Genomic DNA, 23207 nt, shown 5'->3' with positions numbered 1-23207 from the left:
GCTATGAGGGTCCATCTAGTATGCAGATCTGGTCAGGCTCCAGATGAGTCAGCGATTCAAGCTTCCACTTCCTCCGGGTCTTCTCTCTTGAGTACAGTAACCCTGGGGGATCCATGTATCTTGAGAGTGCAGGATTAGTGCGCAAGGGGTATTCAGATGAGTCATTGCTACTCTTTTAAGAGCCCAGAAGCCAGAAACGGTGGCAGCATATACCCAAGACTTGGACATCTTTCCGGAATTGGTGTGCTGGAAAGGGAGTTCAGCTATTTCAGGCCCCTCTTTTGTCTATTCTAGCATTTCTTCAGGATAGGCTAGCAAAAGGACTAGCGTTCGGTTCTCTTAAGGTTCAAGTGGCAAACTTGTCATATTTAGAAGTCATCTGAAGGATATTTCGATAGCTTCTCATCGCAGCACCATTAGATTTTAGAAAGGAGCTACAAAGCTGAAGCCGCCAGCATGGCAGCCTTTTCTGACATAGAATCTTAACCTGCTTCCACCAAAAACACTTTGCCGTCCTCGTACAATCCATTATCCTTTCCAGATTGGACTATTGCAATTCCATTTACCTTAGCGTAACAAAGAAAAGCATTCACAGACTCCAACTAATACAGAACACCGCGGCTAAACTTATCTTCTCAAAAAGTAAGTTTGATCATGTCTCACCGCTCCTATCCAAACTCCACTGGCTTCCCGTTATTTCCAGGGTCCACTTTAAATGTGCCTGTCTAACCTTCAAGATCCTCCATGGTATCCTCCCTCCTTTTATCCCGCTATCCTGGAATTCCTCAAATCCAACCTCCACTAGATCCTCGCAAAAATTAAAACTATCCTACCCCTCCCTAAAAGGCATCTCCCTTGTTGGTAAACTTGGCTCTTCCCTCCCTTTTAGAATTGCTCAGCTCTGGAACAGTCTCCCTTCCCCTCTCCGCAATTTGAGTCCACTTCTACCATTCCGTAATCGTCTGAAGACCTGGCTCTTCTCCAAAACGTAACCCCGTCCCGTTCCTGGCATTCTTACACCTAAACCTCTCTCCTCTCTTACTTATATAATTCCATTGGATTTCCGTTCCTTCCCTAACCATGTAAACCGTGCCGAGCTCCATCAGTGGAGATGATGCGGTATATAAATCCAAGATTTAGTTTAGTTTAGTTTAGTTTGTCCTGCATTCCCTCTGCAAGGTTCCTTATGAGCTTTTAGAGGAAAAGACACTCATGGATCTCACTATCAATAATATCAGAGCTTCAAGCCCTGTTATGCAGGGAACCCTTTCTTTATTTCACCGAGGTAGGTGTTTCACTGTGCATGGTGCATTCTTTTCTTCCAAAGGTCATTTCCACTTTCCATGTGTATCAGGAGGTTCAGCTACCCGCTTTTCATTGAACGGGATAAGGTGTTGACCTTGCTGGATATCCACAGAGTTTTCATCCGGTCCTGGAAATGGTGAATCCTTTCTAATGAAGGTGGACAAAGCAATGGGACCAGATGGGATCCATCCCATCAAACTGAGGGAGATCAGAGAGGTTCTAGCGGGTCCTATTAAAACTTGTTCAACAAATCTCTGGAGACAAAAGTGGTTCCTGGGGATTGGAGAAGAGCGGATGTGGTCCCAATACACAAAAGTGGTCACAGAGATGAAGCAGGAAACTACAAGCCAGTAAGCCTCACATCAGTTGTTGGAAAAATAATGGAAGAAAGGATAGTGAACTTCCTAGAATAAATGGGTTACAGGATCTGAGGCAACATGGCTTTATTAAAGGTAAATTGTGCCAAATGAACCTGATTGAATTTTTTGATTGGGTGACCAGAGAACTGTGTCAAGGACATATGGTAAATGTAATTTACTTAGATTTCAGCAAAGCTTTTAGCACGGTTCCTCATAGGAGGCTCTTGAACAAACTTGATGGGCTGAAGTTAGGACCCAAAGTTGTGAACTGGATTAGAAACTGGGGATTAGAAACTGGATTAGATGCCAGAGGGTGGTGCTTAATGAAAGTCATTCAGAGGAAGGAAGGGTGGAGTTCCTCAGGGTTCGGTGCTGTTCAGTATGTTTGTGAGTGACATTGCTGAAGGGTTAAAAGAAAAGGGTTGCCATTTGCAACTGAGTAGACACCAAGGAGGGAGTGGAAAACATGAAAAAGGACCTGCAAAAGTTAGAGGAATGGTCTAATATCTGGCAACTAAAATTCAATGCAGAGTAATGCATTTGGGGTTTAGACATCGGAAGGAGCCATATGTGCCAGGAGGTGAGAGGCTGATATGCACAGATGGGGAGAGAGACCTTGGGTTGATAGTGTCCAAAGATCTGAAGGCGAGGAAACAGTGTGACAAGTCAGTGGCTGTTGCCAGAAGGATGCTGAGCTGTATAAAGAGAGGCATAGCTAGTAGAAGAAAGAAGGTTTTGATACCCCTGTACAGGTCATTGGTGAGGCCCCACTTCCTCAGTTTTGGAGACCGTATCTGGCAAAGGACATAAGAATACTTGAAGTGGTCCAAAGGAGGGCAACAAAAATTGTAGGAGGTTTGTGCCAAAAGCCATATGAGGAAAGACTGGAAGCCCTAAATATGTATACCCTAGAGGCAGTGGCGTACCAAGGGAGAGGGGAGGGCGGTCGACCCCGGGTGCACGCTTTAAGGGGGTGCACAGCCGGCCGGGTCCGGAAGCTTCCGTGCTGCTCAAAACAGCACCTCAACGCGGCTGCCGACTCTGTTCTGAAATATGAGTTGGCAGCCGCACTGAAGTGCAGCAAGGTCCCGCGATGACTACTTCTGCTGCCTCTGCTCCGGAAGAGGTAAGTGACGGAGTGGGGGGGGGTGAACCGGCAGTCGCAGTCGTCATGGGACCTTGCCACAAATCCCTGCGTCTGCCGGCCCAGCCCCCCTCCGACGTCACTTACCTCTTCCAGAGCAGAGGCAGCAGAAGTAGTCATCGCAGGACCTTGCTGATTTCGATGGAGGGTGGTAAACGGAGAAAAAGGGGGTCAGGGTGGTATGGAAGTGTGGTGAAGGGTGAGAAAGGGGGTCAGGGTGGTGTGGAAGCGTGGTGAAGGGTGAGAAAGGGGGCAGACGCTGATGGAAGTGGAGGGAAGGGAGAGGAGAGAGTGAAATACCAGACCATGGAGGTGTAGGAGAGGAGAGAGATGCCAGACTATTGGAGGAGGGAAGGGAAGAAGATGGATGCCAGACCATGGGGGTGAAGGGAGAGATGGAAGGGGGAGGCATAAAGTTTCTGGAAGGGGAACAGAAGGAGAGAAGATGCCATGTAGAAGGGGCAGAGAGAGGGTAGACAGTGGATGAAAGGAAGAGAGTGACAAAAAGATGAGGAAAGCAGAAACCAGAGAAGACAAGGTAGAAAAAAATTCTATATATATTTTTTTTTTGCTTTAGGGGAGATGCATCGCTGTTTCTGTGGTGTAGCATTGTATGCAGAGTCCAGCTTCTTGGTGCTTCTGTTTAACCTTTGTCTACGTATTTTTATTCTATCTCCCCATTTATAAAACTGTAGAGTGTTTTTTAGCATTGGCATCTGAGCTGTTACCACCATGGCTAAAAACCACACTACAGTTTTGTAAAAGGGGGAGGGGTTAGTTTGTGATTACATACTAAGCAAAGGTGTTTTCTGTGTTCTGTGTGTTCGAAAAGACATGTTTTCTGTTAGGATTGACTGTGTAAGATTGATCTGTACTAGTCTGGCTTGTTTAGTTTTACAATGGGTTTAGTGATGTACTGCTCACTGCAGTATGTAAGATGCTACCTTTTCCTAGGTACACTCTTGTGTGACGTGGATTGTTACTAAAAATCATGTTTTTCATACAGATGGGGGGGGGGGGCAAAAAATGATGGGCCCTGGGTGTCAGATATGCTAAGTACGCCTAGAAGAAAGGAGGAACAGGGGAGATATGATTCAGACGTTCAAATACTTGAAAGGTATTGAGATCGATCCAAGATGGCGATTCGGACAGTTGCATAATGCTGAGTTGTGCGTTAGCGCCATCTTCACCCTCTTCCTTCGGCTGATTTCCTGGCGCAGCTTGGAGGTTTCCCGAGCAGGGCGTTGTTGATTTGCCACCGGTTTCCTTGCAGTGAGTCCGGAGGCTGTGCCGGTTTGCTGTGGGAATGGGGAAGAGGAAGGGAGTTTTGCGGCCAGGACCCCCAGCGGCCATGAGCTCTAAACAGCTGGTACAGATGACGTTGGATGCCAAGCTGCAGCATCAACCAATGGGGGGCCACCCAGGCTTCGGGAGGGTTGCTGATTGAATCAGCAGACCTTAGTGTAGATCAGGCTTCCTTGAGCCCGATCCAGAGGCAGCCTCCTTACCAACCTGCAAGTAGAATTACAACATTGGAGGAGGCGAGACAGCTAAACCAGCCAGGGAATTTGCTGCTGAGCCCCGGAGAAGAAGAGAGCAGAGGAGATGGAGAGTTCTGCTCCCACTGAAGTCCTAGCAACGGTTCCTGCTGCAGTTATGGGTGAGAGTACTTCCACTTCAAACAGAGCAGTTTGGGGGTGATTATTAAGCCTGATATAGTCTGTATGGACAACCTATGGAAGGCCAAGCCACTATGGACTCCAACCTCAAAAAATCCATAGCAATGATACATTCAGATTGTGCTTGTATAAACTCTCAAGTTAAATGCACAAGGAGTTATTCTAAGTGAACAGACTGAGAGTATTAAAAGGCATGAACAGCAAATTGTCGAAATAGAATCTTTGGAGTCAGAGATAATTAAGGAAAGGGCATTTATTCAAAAAAAAAGTTAGAGTACATGGAAAATAGGCAAAGAAGAAATAATATGAGATTGCTAAATTTTCCCAAGTCTCCGATAATCTCCCCTCTGGAAATGGTGTGAAAATACTTCAAAGAGATATTGTTAATACCTGAAGAATCTTTGCCATCTATAATGAGAGTCCAGAGTATTTCAGCAGGTTTCAAGAAACAAATGGTTTCCACCCCAAGAGGAGAAATGGAGCAACAAGCCGAATTAGATCTGACAAAGTTTCTGGAGAGTTCCTTAGAAGTAATTACAGAAAGAACTACACTTATAGTGACATTTGCCTTGGAATTCGATAGAGATTTAATCTTCCGAACTTATTTTAGGCACATGAAAGATCATTTTCAGGATTCATTGGTAAGAATTTATCCAGATATATCTAGAGAGACACAAAAGAAGGGAAAAGATTTCCTTTCCTATAGACCAAGAGTTTTGGCTCTTGGCACATCCTTTGTGTTGACATTTCCAGTGAAATATGTCTCTCACAAGGGAAAAAAATGTTCTGTTTTTAAAATCCAAACAATTACTTGAGTTTGTAATAGCTAGAGAAGGGGGAGGAGTGATTATTGGCACAATGTCTTCAACCACAGCTTAATGAATCGGCCGCCAAGGTGTATGATCAATGTCTCCCATTCCATTTAAGTATTTTATATTATTTACTTTCTAAAATTCCACTTGATATTTTCCTTTTTCTTGGATCAGCCTATTGTGGACTAAATAATATGTATTTCATTTCCTGTATTTGTTTAATAAGATGTTAATTCTTGAATTCTTATGCAAGTTGTTCACTTGTTTATTATACTAAAATTTTGAATAAAGATAAAGTCAAAAAAATAAAGAAATACTTGAAAGGTATTAACATAGAACAAAATCTTCTCCAGAGAAAGGAAAATGGTAAAAACCAGAGGACATAATTTGAGGTTGAGAGGTGGTAGACTCAAGAGCAATGTAAAGAAATTCTTCTTTACGAAGAGGGTGGTGGATGCCTGGAATGCGCTCCCAAGGGATGTAGTGGTGAGGAAAACGGCAAAAGAGTCCAAAAAGGCTTGGGATGAACACAGAGGATCTATTGAACCAAGGCAAGTACTGGGCAGACTTGCACGGTATGCGTCCGTATATGGCCTTTTGGTTGAGGATGGGCTGGGGACGGCGTAGATGGGTTGGAGTGAGCTTTGACGGAGACTTCAATAGTTGGAACCCAAGCACAGTACTGGGTAGAGCTTTGGATTCTTGCCTAGAAATAGCTAAGAAGAAAAATAATAATATTTTAAATTGAATCAGTTTGGGCAGAATGGATGGACCATTCGGGTCTTTATCTGCTGTCATCTACTATGTTACTATGAGCTGGCAGCAAGCAGGAGGGCACCCACGCATGCGCAGTATGGACAGTCTTGATTTTTTAAAGTGAAAGTTCCCATTGGAGGGTCCATGCTAGGTTCTATGGATGGCATCACCCATATGTAAGAATATGCTGCCTGCTTGTCCTGGAATAACTTTAGGATATAGCAGTGGAGCCACTCCACCCCACATAGTACTGGGAGGCAGTCTTATAAGGCTCCAAGAAAACTGAAATTCCTCTTCTAAAGTGATTGGTTCCCTTTTAAATGCAAGGAGTGATCTAGGTCACAGTTCTTCAGCCGCCGGTCTGCGGACCGATGCCGGTCCGCAGAAAATTTCTGCCGGTCCGCGCAGGGCCGGCGAGATCAAGTCGGCAGTTAAATTTCCTGCCAACTGCGGTTCTTGCTGATTAATGTTCCTCCCAGCCTCAGGCGATCAAGATAGGCTGCCAACGTCGGGGCCTTCCCTCTGTGAGTCTCGCCTGTTCGGAAACAGGAAGTTGAAACAAAATAGGCGGGACTCAGAGAGTGAAGGTCCCGACGTCGGCAGCGTGTCTTGATCCTGCCGAGTTGCTGAAGAGGGCCGCGGGGAAGTTGCGATTATACCGGAGAGAGCTGCAGATTCAGGTGCAGGTGGAGGGAGATGGTCAGCGTGTGCAAACAAGATCCTGGGGAGCCTTCACAGTGGCTGTCTCCCCTCCCACCAGCTCTCCAATTTGCCAGGGCAGTGATTTACCGGCAACTTCCTGCAGACAAGTACCAAGAGCTGCTGGAAGGGGAGGAAGCCACTGTAGGAGGCTGGGAAGGTCTGGAAAAAGGAGAGCTGTTACTGGACTTGAAGGGAGTTAGAAGGAGAGATGCTGCTGGGAGGGGAGGAGGGAAAGGGATGGGAAGAGAGTTACTGTTGGATAGAGGGAGGAGGGAAGGGAGAAGAAGGAGAGATGCTGCTGGGAGGGGAGGAGGGAAAGGGATGGGTAGAGAGTTACTGTTGGATAGAGGGAGGAGGGAAGGGAGAAGGAGAGATGCTGCTGGGAGGGGAGGAGGGAAAGGGATGGGAAGAGAGTTAATGTTGGATAGAGGGAGGAGGGAAGGGAGAAGAAGGAGAGATGCTGCTGGGAGGGAGGAGGGAAAGGGATGGGAAGAGAGTTAATGTAGGATAGAGGGAGGAGGGAAGGGAGAAGGAAAAGAAGGAAGGAGGGTAGGGAGAAAGAAAAAAGGAAGGAAACAGCTGGCAGGGAGATTACAGGAGGGGAAGGGGTCAGGGTGGAATGGAGAGATCAGATGAGAGAAAGGGGAGAGAGAGGAATGAGAAAGTAGAGAGACATTGATGCTGGAAAGGGGGTCAGCAGAGAAATAAGAGAGGGATAAAGATGCTAGATCTGGTGTAAGAGATAAAAATGAAGAAGGCAGTGAAGCTGGAATGAATGATGTAAAAAGGAGAGAGGATGATGGACAAGGAAGAGGGGCATAGAAAGAAGTCAGATACATATGGAAGGGGGAGAGGGCAGACATTGGATGGAACGGGCAGATGCTGGAAGAAAAAGAGTGAAAAGAAGATGAAAGCAGAAACCAGAGACAACAAAAGGTAGAAAAAAATAATTTTATTTCTATTTTGTCATTAGAATATATCCTGCTAGAGACATAACTGGGGACTGCAGTATTCTGTTAGCATGATATTTCTATGTAGTATTCTATAATAACTTGGCTTGTTCAGTTTTCTTGGTAGTAGAGGGGATATATGTGAAGGGGAGGGGAGACAGGGGTTTTGTTGGTCTATGCTCTGTATATTTGTATTTATAAAATCACAATTATTCAGAATATTGTTTCTTTTTATACTTTAATAAAATACGTTCAATATAAAATCATAATTGCGGCTTGTGCAGATGGGATCAGATGGTTTGCGGGGACCGAGCTCGCGGAGATGGGGCGTAAACGGGGTTTTTAAATTTTAGTCCTAGTAGTTTGCCGGTCCACAAAATAATTATTTTATTTCTGCCGGTCCACGGGTGTAAAAAGGTTGAAGAACACTTATCTAGGTAATTCAGGTGCCTAGGTAATATTTTGAAGCCTCCCCTTCTCTGGTTCTGTACAAGTGCTTTTACTGTATGCTGGTTTTGGGGTTTGTTTGTTTTTTACCTTCTGGGAAGTTTTCCTTACTTCTATTATCCCAGGACAAGAAGGCAGCATATTCTCAGGTATGGGTGATGTCACCGACGGAGCCCCAGTACAGACCACTTTAAAAGTGCATCGCCACTTTAAGTCTTTGGAAAGTTCGCATTAGCCCGCACATGCATGAGTGTCTTTCCGCCCGACATAGGCGCAGGGTCCCTTAGTTTCCGCGGTGCTAAGAAGACGCATTTATCAACAGCCGTTGAAACTTTTTTGTTCGCTGCCTTCCCGCTCTCGCGGATTTGTGACCTTCAGTCATATTTTTTCTTTTTTATTGTAATTTTCTTTTCTCAAAAAAAATCAAAAACATTTTTGTTTTTTCCCTGTTGCGGACTCCTGTTTGGCCACTTTGGCCTCTGACTTTGATTTAGTGGAGTCTGTCTTCCCGTCAATGTCCCAGTCGCAGACGGGTTTTAAAAAGTGCAGATGCTGTGCTCGGCCCATTTCAGTCACTGACCCACATCGCTGGTGCCTCCAGTGCTTGGGGCCTGAGCACTGTCCTGAAGAGAACCTTGAAAAACCGCCTCATCCAGCAAAAGTTACTCTTTGGCGTTGCGATGGAGGGAGACTCGACACCACTACCAATGTCAACAGCACCGTCCAAGACGCCACCGCACCAATCGACACTGACAGAACCATCGTCAGTGTTGCAGTCTACAGTGGGTAAGCCAGCTAAGAAGCCTTCCCACACTCCGTCTGAGCCTCAGGTCAAAACACGTTTAATAAAAGGTATGGAACTTTTCATACGCTGAAAGATTAGAGAGACTGGGGCTATTTTCGCTGGAGAAGCGGAGACTTAGAGGGGATATGATAGAGACTTACAAGATCACGAAGGTCATAGAGAAAGTGGAGAGGGACAGATTCTTCAAACTTTCAAAATCTGAAAAAACGATAGGGCATTCAGCAAAATTAAAAAGGGACATATTTAGAACCAATGTTAGGAAGTTCTTCACCCAATGGGTGGTGGAAACCTGGAATGCGCTTCCAGAGGGTGTGATAGGACAGGGTACGGTATTGGAGTTCAAGAAGGGATTGGACAATTTTCTGAAGGAAAAGGGGATAGAAGGATATAGATAGAGGGTTACTATACAGGTCCTGGACCTGATGGGCCACCGCGGGAGCGGACTGCTGGGCATGATGGACCTCTGGTCTGACCCAGCAGAGGCTCGGCTTATGTTCTTATGATATTCAGTCATTTAACCAGATAAGTATATTAAAGTTAGGACTGCAAATAGGTTGTCCTAAATTTTTGTCCCAGGTTAAGTGGGCACCGGTCTGAGTATCAGCCAGTACCCAGATAACTTCTGGGACAGCACACATATAGTCCTTTCACATTATTCTCATTAGTAAGGTCCCAAAAATATTGATGAACCACGAAATTGCAAATAACGAAAGTGTAAGTGTAGATGCTTGAAATTCACTCTGGACACTTGGGACCATATCTAGAAGTGAACGCCAGCCTTAAGGGAAAAATGAAAGCAAAGAAAGCTGTTTAGGTTTTTTTAGAGCACATCACAAGTACGCAAACAGTGGCATGAATGGGGAATATTGGTCACAATAGATGCAACTGCAGATATGTGAAATTGTGTATCGGGAACATGTGAATAATGAAAACGGACTATACATTGATATTCAGTGCTGGGAGTCGTGCATGCCCCAGCATTGAATATCTGATGTTAGTTCAGACCATGTCTGAGAGTGGTTTGCTGCTGTGAGTTGAATATTTCACCCATAGCATATAATTCCACAACTTCCTTACCTCTCTAGGTTTCCCCTCGCCCACCCCATCTCCAACCCACGAAAAAGGGCACACACTAGACTTCACCACTTTCCTCGATCTTACCGCCTTCAAAACTTCAACCGACGACACTCGCTGGGAACAAGTCCCCTGGTCTGACCACTTCTTAGGGACTATCTGCCTCCCCATTTTCATGTCACATTTTGAATCCCCACCCCACTCCTCTCATTCCATAACCTTCCGCAAAAAAACCTCGAGCAATCTATTCTGGTCCAAATTCCTCAATCAACTCTCCTCCAACCCTAAACCTACAGACTCCGAATCCCATTGGCGCAACTGGACCGCCCTCTCCGAGTCCACCTATCACTCCCTTGCTCCAATATCCACTAAAACCATCTCCTACCCCCGAAAGGCCCCCTGGTACTTACCTCTTCACAGAGAACTGAAACAGAAATGTCGCGCTTTGGAGCGCAAATGGAAAAAAATCTAAATCCCCCTCCGATAGACAGATCTGGAGGGTCAATATTAAACTTTACAACTCAACACTAAAAAAAGCCAGGAAGAACTTCTTCGGAGACAAGATCTCTAGATCCAGCAACCAGATCAGTGCGCTGTTTAACATCTGGCGCTCCCTAACTACAAAAAAAAGACCCATCCTTGCTCCCACCGTCTCTTTCAGCCGCTGCCCTTGGAAACTTCTTTAATGAAAAGGTTACCACCCTAAGATGCTCCTACCCACCCACAGTCTCCTACAACTCCCTGGCCTCTATTGACCTCAACCCTACCTTACCTGTCTCCACCCCCATTCCAGCCGACAGATCCTGGACCGTCTTCGAGCTTGTTTCCGAATCGCAAGTCTCCAAACTCTGCCTCAAACTAAAAACTTGCAAGTGCACCTTGGATCTTTTCCCCTCCTATCTATTCGAGAATATCTCTACACAGGCCATCACTTCCCTCACCGAACTTATAAACTCTGCCCTAACATCGGGCCTTTTCTCCTCCGACATGGGACATATTTCATTGACCCCTCTACTGAAAAAGGCCGACCTTGACCCCTCCATACCATCAAATTACCGTCCAATAGCAAATATCCCTCTCCTAACCAAGTTATTAGAATCCAACATATCCACTCAACTCTCATCCTACCTAGAAAGATTCTCTATTCTCCTACCCCACCAATTCGACTTCAGACCCAACTTCAGCACCGAATCCCTTCTGGCCTCACTAATCTCTAAGGTGCAACAACTCCATTTTCGCAACAAATTTGCTGTTCTCCTACAATTCGACCTCTCCGCAGCTTTCGACATCGTCCACCACGATATCCTAATCTTCCAACTCTCCGAAATAGGCATAAGCTCCACAGTCCTAGATTGGTTCTCGAAATTCCTACACTTCCGCTCCTACACCGTTAACACAAACGGTACCTCATCCCCTCCCTGGAAGCCGAAATGTGGAGTCCCGCAAGGCTCACCCCGCTCTCCTATCCTTTTTAACATCTACATGTCCTCTCTGAAACTCCTTCATTTATCCCCCCTAGAAACTCTCTACTCCTACGCTGATGACATCCTCATCCTCCTCGAGACAGACTCAAACCTCTCTAACCTTGCTGAGAACATATCCACATGTATAACGAATCTCCAATCCTGGGCCCAATCTGTACAAATGAAACTGATTGAGTCCAAAACAAAACTACTTTGGCTCGGCCCAACATTAGATCATTTACCCACCTCCATCCCATTACCTTCCGGCCCCACTCTTCAGCTTGAGTTTTCAAGCAAAGTCCTAGGCATCGTCTTAGACTCCTCTCTCTCCTTCAATGATCACCTCAACTCCTTGGTAAAAAAAATGCTTCTTTAGTCTTCATATGTTGAGGAAAGTGAGATCCTGCTTTCATCATTCTCACTTCGCCATCCTCGTTCAATCCACCATCCTCTCTAGACTGGACTACTGCAATTCCATCTATATAAGCCTAACTAAGAAAAACCTCCATAGACTTCAGCTAATTCAAAACGCCGCGGCTAAGCTTATTTTCGCAAAAGGCAAGTTCGATCACGTCTCCCCACTCCTCTCCAAGCTTCACTGGCTCCCAGTATACTCCAGAGTCCTCTTTAAATGTGCCTGCTTAGCCTTCAAGATCCTACATGGCGTCCTTCCTCCCGTTATCCCACTCTTTTGGAATTCCTCAAACCCACACTCCACCAGACCCTCCCAAAAACTGAAACTATCATTCCCCTCTATAAAAGGTATATCCCGCGCAGGAAAACTTGGAATATCCCTCCCCTTTAGAACCACAGAACTCTGGAACAACCTCTCATCCCCGCTCAGAAATTCAAGCTCCTTCCAATCCTTCCGCAAACACTTGAAAACTTGGCTCTTTTCAAAAATCTAATCACCTCCCATTCTCTAGTATCCTGTCCCTCTCTATCTTCTCAGTCCCTCTCCTATATCCTTTCATTGTAGTTCCTTTCCTCTTAACTCTGTAAACCGTGCCGAGCTCTGCGCTTGCGGAGATGGCGCGGTATACAAACCTAAGGTTTAGTTTAGTTTAGTTTAGATCCTGGTCTTCCTTCAAACTTATTTCCGAATACCTGGTCTACAATCTCTGCCTCAAATTGAAAACCTGCAACTGTACCTTGGATCCTTTCCCCCCCCACCTTTACGAGAACACTCCCTCTCAGGCCATCTCATCTCTTACCATTCTCATAAACTCCACCCTCCATTCGGGTCTCTTTTCCCCAGAAATGGGCCATATTTCCCTAACCCCACTACTGAAAAAACCCGAGCTTGACCCCTCTTCACCATCCAGCTACCATCCAATAGCCAACATTCCCCTTCTTACCAAGATGCTAGAATCCATCTTATCCACTCAACTAACTTCCTACCTTGAGAAATTCAACATTCTTCAACCCTACCAATACGGCTTCCGTCCCAATTTCAGCACCGAATCCCTTCTGACCTCCTTAATCTCAAAAGTTCAATATATCCATTCCCGCAACAAGTTCACCGTCCTTCTTCAATTCAACCTCTCTGCAGCTTTAGATGTCGTCCATCATGATATTCTTATTTACCAACTCACCGAGATAGGCATAAACTCCACAGCCCTTGACTGGTTCTCAAAGTTCTTACGCTCCCGCTCCTACATAGTCAACATGAAGGGCACTTCCTCCTCCCCTTGGAACCCGATCTGTGGAGTCCCGCAAGGCTCACCTCTCTCTCCTATTCTTTTCAACATTTATATGTCCTCCCTTAAACTCCTCCATCTCTCCCCCCTTGAAACATTCTACACTTAAGCAGATGACATCTTTGTACTCCTTGAGACCGACCGGAACCTCACCAACCTCTCAGCAAACATATCCTCATGTATATCAAACCTTCAATCCTGGGCCCAAACCATGCAGATGAAACTGAACGAATCTAAAACAAAACTTCTCTGGCTCGGCCCAAAATTGGACCAACTGCCCATCTCCATCCCACTGTCCTCTGGCCCCACTCTACATCTTGAATATTCTAGTAAAGTTCTGGGAGTCATCATTGACTCTACACTTTCCTTCAACGACCACCTCAACTCTCTAGTAAAAAAATGTTTCTTCAGCCTTCACATGCTGAGAAAAGTGAGATCTTGTTTCCATCAAAAACACTTTGCCGTCCTTGTCCAATCCATCATCCTTTCTAGACTGGACTACTGCAACTCTATCTACCTTAGCCTAACAAAGAAAAACCTTCATAGACTCCAGCGAATTCAGAATACCGCTGCTAAGCTTATCTTCGCAAAAAGCAAATTCGACCACGTCTCACCACTTTTGTCCAAGCTCCACTGGCTTCCGATAATCTCCAGAGTCCACTTCAAATGTGCCTGCCTCACTTTCAAGATCCTACACGGTATCCTTCCTCCCTTCATTCCTCTTTCTTGGAACTCCTCTAACCCCAATTCCGCCAGATCCACCCAAAAACTGAAACTCTCCTTTCCCTCTCTAAAAGGCGTTTCCCTTGTAGGAAAACTAGGTTCTTCCCTCCCCTTCAGAATCACTCAGCTCTGGAACAACGTTACCTCCCCTCTTAGGAATCTGAGCTCCCTCCAACTCTTCCGTAAACATCTGAAAACCTGGTTATTCTCAAAAATGTAACTCCTCCTCCCTCTCTGGTTAATCTAGTCCTAAATTTTCTCTTCATTTTTCCTCTTCCCTATATTGGAGTTCCTTTCTACCCTAACTCTTGTTAACCGTGTCGAGGTTTACGAATGTAGAGATGATGCGGTATACAAACCTAAGGTTTAGATTAGATTAGATTAAACACTATATTTAAAAAAAAAAAAAAATTAGGTATGCATGGTTTGCAAAATTAGAACAAATTGAGGATTAAAATTATTTTTGTGAAATTTTGAAAATATGTTCTAGCTCAGACATGAGCAAACTAAGGCCCGCGGGCCATATCCGGCCTGTTTAGTTTATTAATCCAGCCTGCGGCGTCAGAGGCAGCCGTAGTTTGCCCATGTCTGCAGCTTAAGGGACTGCTGAACAAAGCACCTACTGTAAACTTTTAGCCATCGCACAGGCACAGCCGACATTAGGTGGGAGCAAACAGGGCAGCTGCCCTGGGCCCCATGGCTTAGGAGGGCCCCCTGTGAACTAGCATGTCTACCCCATTCTATCCTTACTGGTCTGATGCTGTCCTTACCTTCTATCGCTGACAAACCCATTTTTGCTGTAGGAAGTCTACAGCCACAGCAGCCAACCTGAACAGCTGCCTACGGCTCTCTTCCCTGCTTTCCTTTGCCCTAGTCTTCCCATGCAGAACCGGAAGTTGCGTCATTGGGGATTGGCTGCCGCAGCTAAAAGTCCCCTGCAGCAAAACTGGATTTTTCAGCGATGGAAAGTCAGAGCAATATCAGACCGGCGTGGATAGAAGGAGGAAGACATATGGGTGAAGAAATCCCCATTATTAGCTGTAATTTTTTTAAGTAGAAAGGGGGACTTGGGGGTAGGGAGTTAAAAGAAATGCAGACTGAATGTGGGAGTAGGTAAAGGGGAAGAGCTTATGGGACTGGAAACAGAAGGAGGAGGGAGGGAGGAAGGAAGGGAGGAAAGCGAGAGAAAGTGATGGTTGACAGTGATCTGAAAGGAGAGAAGAGAAACAGAGAAGTTGGATGTGGGGTGGAATGAAGGAAGGGGAAATATACTTGAAGAGAAAGTGAGAGATTGTGAGCCTGGAGAGGGAGGGAAAGATAGGGGGAGGCTAGTTGGGAAGAGAAAGGGAGAGATGGTGGATCTGGGATAGAAAGAAGGGAGAGATGGAGAAATGTTAGGTCTGGGGATGGAAGGGAGAGAGAGAAGCAACATCTCTCTCCCTCCAACCCATTGTTCAGCATTAAGGGGGAAGGGAAGAACACAACAATAGAAAAAAGAGGGAACAAAATGTTGGACCATGGGGAAAGAGGAAGAGAGTTGAACCCATGCGAAAGGGAAAAAAATCTATATGTTGGAGACATGCATAGTGAGGGAAATGGAGCAAGAGAGGAGAAAAAAATGAACAGCGGACACTGGAAAGAGAATTAGTAAAAGATGGACAAAAAGCAGAAAGAGAAACTGAGACCAAGATGATGGAATAACAAAATGTCCAGACACAAAGGTAGAAAATAGTGTTTTATTTTAAATGTATTAACTGGAATATGTTATCTCTGGGATATGTGCATCACAAATATTTTTTATTGTAGTCAGTGAAAACCAAAAAAACTTATGGAGTGACGATGTTATTTTGGGGTCAATTCCTTTTGGTTTTGTTTTTTTTTTTATTGTAGTCAGTGTCATAGACTTGCTGCTGATTTGAGGGGAGGGGCTGGAGCCCAAAATGGGTGGATGTGTACCAAATTTCTCCCCGCTTGAATGCAAAATATAAATACTTCAGCTGGTGGAGATCCCCAAGCCCTGGCCACTGAAGAGCTCTTCCTCCAGTCTGGCAACCAGAAGTCTCCAAACTTTGCAGCTAGTGGCAGTATCCTGACTTCCCATTGAAGGAAATGAAGCAACAAAAAGATACCACGGCAGACAGAACCCTTTGGTGGCAGATGCTAGCACTTGAGGGAGGAAGGCGAAACTGGCAAATGTGTACAACTTTGTAACAATGCGCAAAAAGAAAATTAATGAGGATTCATCAGCTGGTAGCCGCAGGAGTACAGTTTCCTCCTGCAGCATCAGACCCCCCCCCCCCCCGGCCAAATTTAAGAACCCATTGTGGCCTACGAATCAAAAGTTTGCCCACCCCTGTTAGCTGATCAGAGAGTACAATCTGGATTTGAACACTCAACTTAAAAACCATTCTTTTTACAGAGCAACTCATACTTTTTAAACTGGAAGTAAACTTATCCTGATCATTCATGTACCGTATTTTCACATAGATAACGCGCACCCGTGTAAAACGCGCACACGGGTATAGCGCGCAAAAAACACATATTTATGTACATATTTATGCTTTTTCTTCCGGCGGTCCCGCCCTTTCTCTGACATCAGAGAAAAGGCAGTACCGCCTGAAGAGGAAGCAGCGCAGCACAGGGCTCTGAGAAGGGGCAGGACCGCCGGCAGAGGAAGCAGCTGGGCTGGCATCCGGAAACAAGGTAGACAGCTTCTCCATGGGGGAGGGGGGGAGGCTGTGGGGGTGCGAGCGGTCCTTCGGGTGGGGATGCGAGCGGTCCTTCGGGGTGGGAGTGCGAGCGCTTCTTCCGGGTGATGAATCGGGGGGGGGGGGGGAACTATGTAAAAAAAATTTTGTATAACGCGCAAGGTTATGCACGGTTTGTAAAAACCACGTATAACGCGCGTGTTATATGCGAGAAAATACGGTAATTTTAAATCTAACCCACAGATTATTTGTCAGTATGATTTAACAGCATTCAAATCTCATCTACTATAGCAGCTGAATGAAGCTGTTATGCTTGTAGCCCATTCATTTCTTCACTGAGTTCTTGTACCACCATAATATCTGCTGAGCTCTTCTCCCTGGCCTGGAAAGAGCATATGCTTACCTCTGATAAAGAACACATTCAGAAGAACAGCTTGGATTTTCTTTCTTAGATTTCATGATAGAGTGGTATAATTCTTTGTTCAATAAATGGTCAGAGCACTGAATAGATGTACAATCATGTGAAAAAATTAGGACACCCCCATGAAATATTCAGTTCTTTCTTAAGAAATGTTCACATATCTATGTCAAATCTTTTTTTTATTTATCTCTGGAAAAGAAAGTGATGTAATTGCAGGTAAACAAAAATTTTCTTTGATTTACTCATGAAACAAAAGATATCCACATTGCACTAGAAAGAAAATTTAGGTTCTTAACCTTGATAATCTTCTTTCTTGTTGACATATCTAGTAGTCCTGAAGCCCCACCCTATACATAGGCTTCACCTGCCTTCTGTTGTAATATCAGTCTGGATTTGGAGAATTCTCTGACTCTCAGATAAAAAAAAAACACTCAAAGTCAAGTCTCTGATAGCAGGATGTGTGAATAGCTGGTTGCACAGTTTTTATATTTGTTTTGATAATGTTAATTGGTATGTTTGAAATGTCTTATGCAAATGTAAGAAGCCTAAGAAACAAGATGGGAAAGTTAGAATAGATTGCACTAAATGAAAATATAGATATAATATGCATCTCTGAAACCTAATGGAAGGAAGATAACCAATGGGACACTGACATACCAGGATACAAGTTATATCGTAGTGATAGAGTGGATCAAATTGGTGGAAGGATAGCATTATATGTTAAGGAGAGCCTTGAATCAAATGGACTGAAAATTCTACAGGAACAGAAATACATCTTGGAATCCCTATGAGTAGAAAGTCCATGTGTAAGGAGGAAAAGAATAGTGATAGGAGTGTACTAGCATCTGCCTGATCAGGATGAACGGACAGATGCTGAAATATCAGAAATTAGGGTAACACAGAAATAAAGGGTGATTTCAACTACCACAATATTGACTGGGTAAATGTATTATCAGGGCATGCTAAGGAGATAAAATTCCTTGATGAAATCAAGGACTTCCTTATGGAGCAGCTGGTTCAGGAACCAACAATTCTGGATCTAGTTCTTAGTGGAGCACATGAATTGGTGAGGGAGGTAATAGTGCTGGGGCTACTTGATAACGATCATAACATGATCAGATTTGATATAATCCATGGAATAAGTTTACACAGGAAATCTAATACAACAGCACTTAACTTTAAAAAAGGAGACTACGATAACAGGAGAATGATAAAAAAGAAACTTAGAGCTGCAACTGCAAAGGTCAAACATATACATCAGGCATGGATGTTATTTAAAAATATCATCCTGAAAGCCCAGACTAGATATATTCCATGTATTTAAAAAGGAGGAAGGAAGACAAAACGTCAGCCAGGGTGTTTAACGAGTGAGGCGAAGGAAGCTATGAGAGCTAAAAGAGAATCCTTCATAATCCTACAAAATGTTGGGCATCATTAAGAAGGGTATTACATCCAGGACGAAGGAAGTGATCCTGCCACTGTACCGTGCAATGGTACGCCCGCACCTGGAGTACTGCGTCCAGTACTGGTCGCCGTACCTCAAGAGGGACATGGCGGTACTTGAGAGAGTCCAGAGAAGAGCAACTAAGCTAATAAGGGGTATGGAGGACTCTCATTTGCTGTCAGACTGAAGAAGCTGGGGCTTTTCTCCCTGGAAAAGCGGAGACTTAGAGGGGACATGATAGAAACCTTCAAGATCATGAAGGGCATAGAAAGAGTGGACAGGGACAGATTTTTTAAATTATGGGGAACCACAAGTACAAGGGGGCACTCTGAGAAATTGAAAGGGGGAAGGTTTAGAACAAACACCAGGAAGTTCTTTTTCACCCAGAGGGTGGTGGACACATGGAACGCGCTACCGGAGGATGTGATAAGCAGGAGCACGCTACAGGACTTCAAAGAAGGTTTGGATAGGTATCTGGAGGACAAAGGGATAGAGGGGTACAGATAGGAGTAGAGGTAGGTTATAGGGATAGGATTAGAGGCAGTTACAAAATTAGTCAGGGGCACTGTTCAGGCAATTAGACCTGATGGGCCGCCGCGGGTGCAGACCGCTGGGCAAGATGGACCTCTGGTCTGCCTCAGCGGAGGCAACTTCTTATGTTCTTATAAAGTGGAAGGATCTGACTAAAAATAATTGTAAACAGCACAAGGAATGTCAAGACAAATGCAGGGTGCTAATACCAGTAAGAAAGGCAAAGGGAGACTTTGAAAAGAAGATTGCACTGAAAGCAAAATCACACAGTGAAAACTTTTGTAAGTACTTTGGTTTACGAGCATAATTCGTTCCAGAAGCATGCTTGTAAACCAAAATACTCGTATATCAAAGCGAGTTTCCCCATAGGAAATAATGGAAACTCGCTTTGATACGTTCCCCCTCCCCCCCCCCGAGGCCAGCGGCGCTGCACCCCCCCCAAGAACCGGCATTGCTACCCCCGCTCATGAAGGCCCCCCCCGCGTGATTCGCCCCCTCGCGATCCGGCAACCCCCCCCCCCCCCCGCTCATGTCGCACCCCCTCCCCGCTGCGATCCGGCATCCACTCACCCACCTGATCACATTTCTTACCCACTTTGGCACCGACACCAGCACCAATGCACAGGACATGCTGATGCCGGTGCCCGAAGATCTGCCTCCTTCTCGCTGGGCCTTGAGCATCTGCGCATGCTCAAGGCCTTCGGGTTCCCGTTCTCTCCGAGAATCTCGGAGAGAACGGGAACCCGAAGGCCTTGAGCATGCGCAGATGCTCAAGGCCCAGCGCAAAGGAGGCAGATCTTCCGGCACCGGCATGTCCTGTGCATTGGTGCCGGTGCCAAACAGGGGTAAGAAATGTGATCGGGTGGGTGGGTGGATGCGACGTGAGCGGAGGGTGCCTGTTCGCGGGGGGCCGTTCATAAAAAGAGGCACGCTCGGTTTCCAAGGCGCCAATTTTACGAATATTTTACTCGTGTTATAAAACACTCGCAAACCAAGGTACCACTGTACTGTATTTTTTGTTCTATAAGACGCACCTGACCATAAGATGCACCCACCTCTAGAGGAGGAAAAACCAAGAAAAAAAAATTCTGAACCAATTTTACAAATGTTTTGCTCATTTTATAAAACACTCGCAAACTGGTGCACTCGCAAACCAAGGTACCACTGTACTGTATTTTTTGTTCTATAAGACGCACCTGACCATAAGATGCACCCACCTCTAGAGGAGGAAAAACCAAGAAAAAAAATTCTGAACCAAATGGTGTGCCCTGTACCTTGTCCCCCCCCTCTGGTGGTCTAGTGGTCCCATGAGAACCTACGGCAGCCATTCAGAAAGCGGTACTGGGCCAAGCAGAAGACCGTAAAGCTTGCTCCTGACCTGTGTGCCGCTGGCCAGGAAATAGGATGAGGGAAGAAAACACGCTGGACCACCAGGTTAAAAAGGTATGACGGACGGGCGGGGGTGTTTAAAAAAAAAAAAAAAAGGTGGTGTGGCAGCAGACGGGTTTAAAAAGGTGGTGCAGTGGCAGGCAGATTTTACAAAGGTAGGGGGGTAACAAAATTTGTATCTTCGCTGTATAAGATGCACCGAGATTTCCACCCACTTTTGGATGGGAAAAAAGTACATCTTATGGAGCAAGAATCCGGGAAGAGAATTGGTTGGACTGCTAGATGATTGAGGGATAAAAGCAGCTCTCAGGGAGGACAAAGCCATAGCAGAGAGATTAAATGAATTCTTTGCTTCAGTCTTCACTTAGGAAGATGTAGGGGAGTTTACCGGTGCCAGAAATGGTATTCAATTTGATGCATTAGAGAAACTCATACAAACCTCTGAAACACTAGATGATGTAATGGGTCAATTTGACAAATTGAACAGTAGTAAATTGCCTGGATTGGATGGTATACATCCCAGAGTGCTGATAGAATTGAAAAATGAACTTGCAGAGCTATTAGTAATTAGTAATTTTTCTTTAAAATCCAGCATAGTACTAGACGCTTGGAGGGTGGCCAATGTGATGCCAATTTTTAAAAAGGGTTCCAAAGGTGATCTGGGAAATTATAGACCGGTGAGTCTGACGTCGGTGCCTGGCACAATGGTACCTATTATAAAGAACAAAATGACAGAACATATACGTAAGCATGGATTAATTGAGAGAAAGCCAACATGAATTAAGTCATGGGAAATCTTGCCTCACCAATCTACTGCATTTCTTTGAAGGGGTGAATGAACATGTGGATAAAGGTGAACCAGTTGATATTTTGTATTTGGATTTTGAAAAGGCATGTGACAAAATACCTCATGAAAGACTTCTGAAGAAATTTGAAAGTCATGGGATAGGAGGTAATGTCCTTTTATGAATTAAGAACTGGTTGAAAGACAGAAAATGGAGAGTAGGTTTAAATGGCCAATATTCTCAATGGAGAAGAGTAAATAGTGGGGTTTTCCAGGAGTCTGTGCTGGGACCACTGCTTTTTAACATTTATCAGCGATCTAGAGATAGGAATAACTAATGAGATAATTACATTTGCTGATGACATAAAGTTGTTCAAAATTGTTAGATCAGAAGAGGATTGTGAAAAGTTGCAAGAGGACCTTGTGAGACTGGAAGATTGGAAGTCAAAATGGCAGATTTGTTTAATGTTAGCAAGTGCAAAGTGATGCATGTGGGAAAGAGGATCCCGAACTATAGCTGTGTGATACTGGGTTCTGTGTTGGGAGTCACTGCCCAGGAAAAGGATCTAGGTATCACTGAGCTGAGGGTTTCAATGTATCCTCAAAAATGTGCAGCGGCTAAGAAAGCAAATAGAATGTTTGGAATTATCAGGAAAGGAATGAAAAACAAAAATGAAAATGTTATAATGTTTCTATGGTACAGCTGCAACTTGAATACTGTGTGCAATTCTGGTCATCATATCTCAGAAAGGATATAGCAGAATTAGAAAAGGTTCAGAGAAGGGTGATGAAAATGATAAAAGGTTTGGGACGACTTCCCTATGAGGAGAAGCTAAAATGGCTAAGGCTCTTCAGCTTGGAGAAGATGGCTGAGGGGTGATATGATGTCTATAAAATAATGAGTGGAGTATAAAGGGTAGATGTGAATCACTTGTTCACTCTTTCTAAAAAATACTAGGACCAGGGGCCATGCGATGAAGCTACTTAGTAGTAGATTTAAAGCAAACCAGAGAAAATATTTCTTCACACAATGTGTAATTAAACTCTGTAATTTGTTTCTAGCTAATGTGGTGATATTGGTTATTTTAGCAGGGTTTAAAAAAGGTTGGATAATTTCCTAAAAGAGAAGTCCATAGGCCATTAATGAGATGGCTTGGGGAAATCCACTGCTTATTCCTAGGATAATCAGCATAAAATCTGTTTTACTACTTGGGATCTAGCTAGGTACTTGGAACCTGGGTTGGCCACTGATGGAAACAGGATACTGGGCTTGATGGACCTTCAGTCTATCCCAGTATGGCAATTCTTATGTTTGTTATAGAGAGCAGAACAGAATTGTGGCCAGGATTTTTTCCACATATCCCTCCTTCCCATTCTGTCTTCCATTACAGTGCGCTTGATTGTATTTGTACAAATTTCAGGGTGCAGGAGTAGCTCTCTGTGAAGGAGGCAGAGTTGAAAGATGATTGATATCATTCTGCATACAACTTACAGGTTCAGATGCATAATTCTAGCATTCAGGACTACTAAACACATCTACAAGAAAAGATTATTGAGCTAACAACCTAATCTTTTTTTAGATGTTGTACAAGCTAAAGCTCATGCTAATGTTTTGGAATGCTTGTTTAGTACAATTTACAAATAACATTTTTTTCTTCTTTTGTAGCTTGCTTTAGCCATGTTCTTGTTTGAGAAAGGCTTGCTGATTACCAAGGAACCTTTGATTCCAGCATGATTGATGTTGAATTACTGTTGGTTGACCCGTCACAAAATAAAATACTACATCAATGTGTAATTCATGTTTTTCAAAAAGAATCAGCACTTGGTCATAATTGCCTACTTTGTACAGACAATACTGTTCTCAGTAGAACATGTATACCCTCCAGTGATTAAAGAAATATGCCTCTTGGCTAATTGGGTAAGAAACACAACAGCTGCTGCCTAAAACACAGATTTACAGAATTACATTACATTACATTAGGGATTTCTATTCCGCCATTACCTTGCAGTT

The 23207-nt window shown here is 44.5% G+C and overlaps 1 protein-coding gene across 2 annotated transcripts in view; it reads left to right on the top strand.

Annotated features, from left to right (window-relative positions):
- Positions 1-22991, top strand: part of RIOX1 (ribosomal oxygenase 1) — a 368994-nt gene extending 346003 nt beyond the window's left edge. The window contains exon 15 of one of the 2 annotated variants that reach the window (XM_033936262.1): positions 22863-22991. In XM_033936262.1, coding sequence (XP_033792153.1) covers positions 22863-22931 — 69 coding nt within the window. In that variant the 3' untranslated portion in view covers positions 22932-22991. The remainder of the gene's footprint in view (positions 1-22862) is intronic. The other variant, XM_033936263.1, reaches the window with a different exon arrangement.
- Positions 22992-23207: the final 216 nt, after the last annotated feature.

The sequence above is a fragment of the Geotrypetes seraphini genome, chromosome 3, assembly GCF_902459505.1.
Source record: "Geotrypetes seraphini chromosome 3, aGeoSer1.1, whole genome shotgun sequence".
Taxonomy (NCBI): Eukaryota; Metazoa; Chordata; class Amphibia; order Gymnophiona; family Dermophiidae; genus Geotrypetes; species Geotrypetes seraphini.
This window is presented reverse-complemented; position numbering and strand designations above follow the sequence as displayed.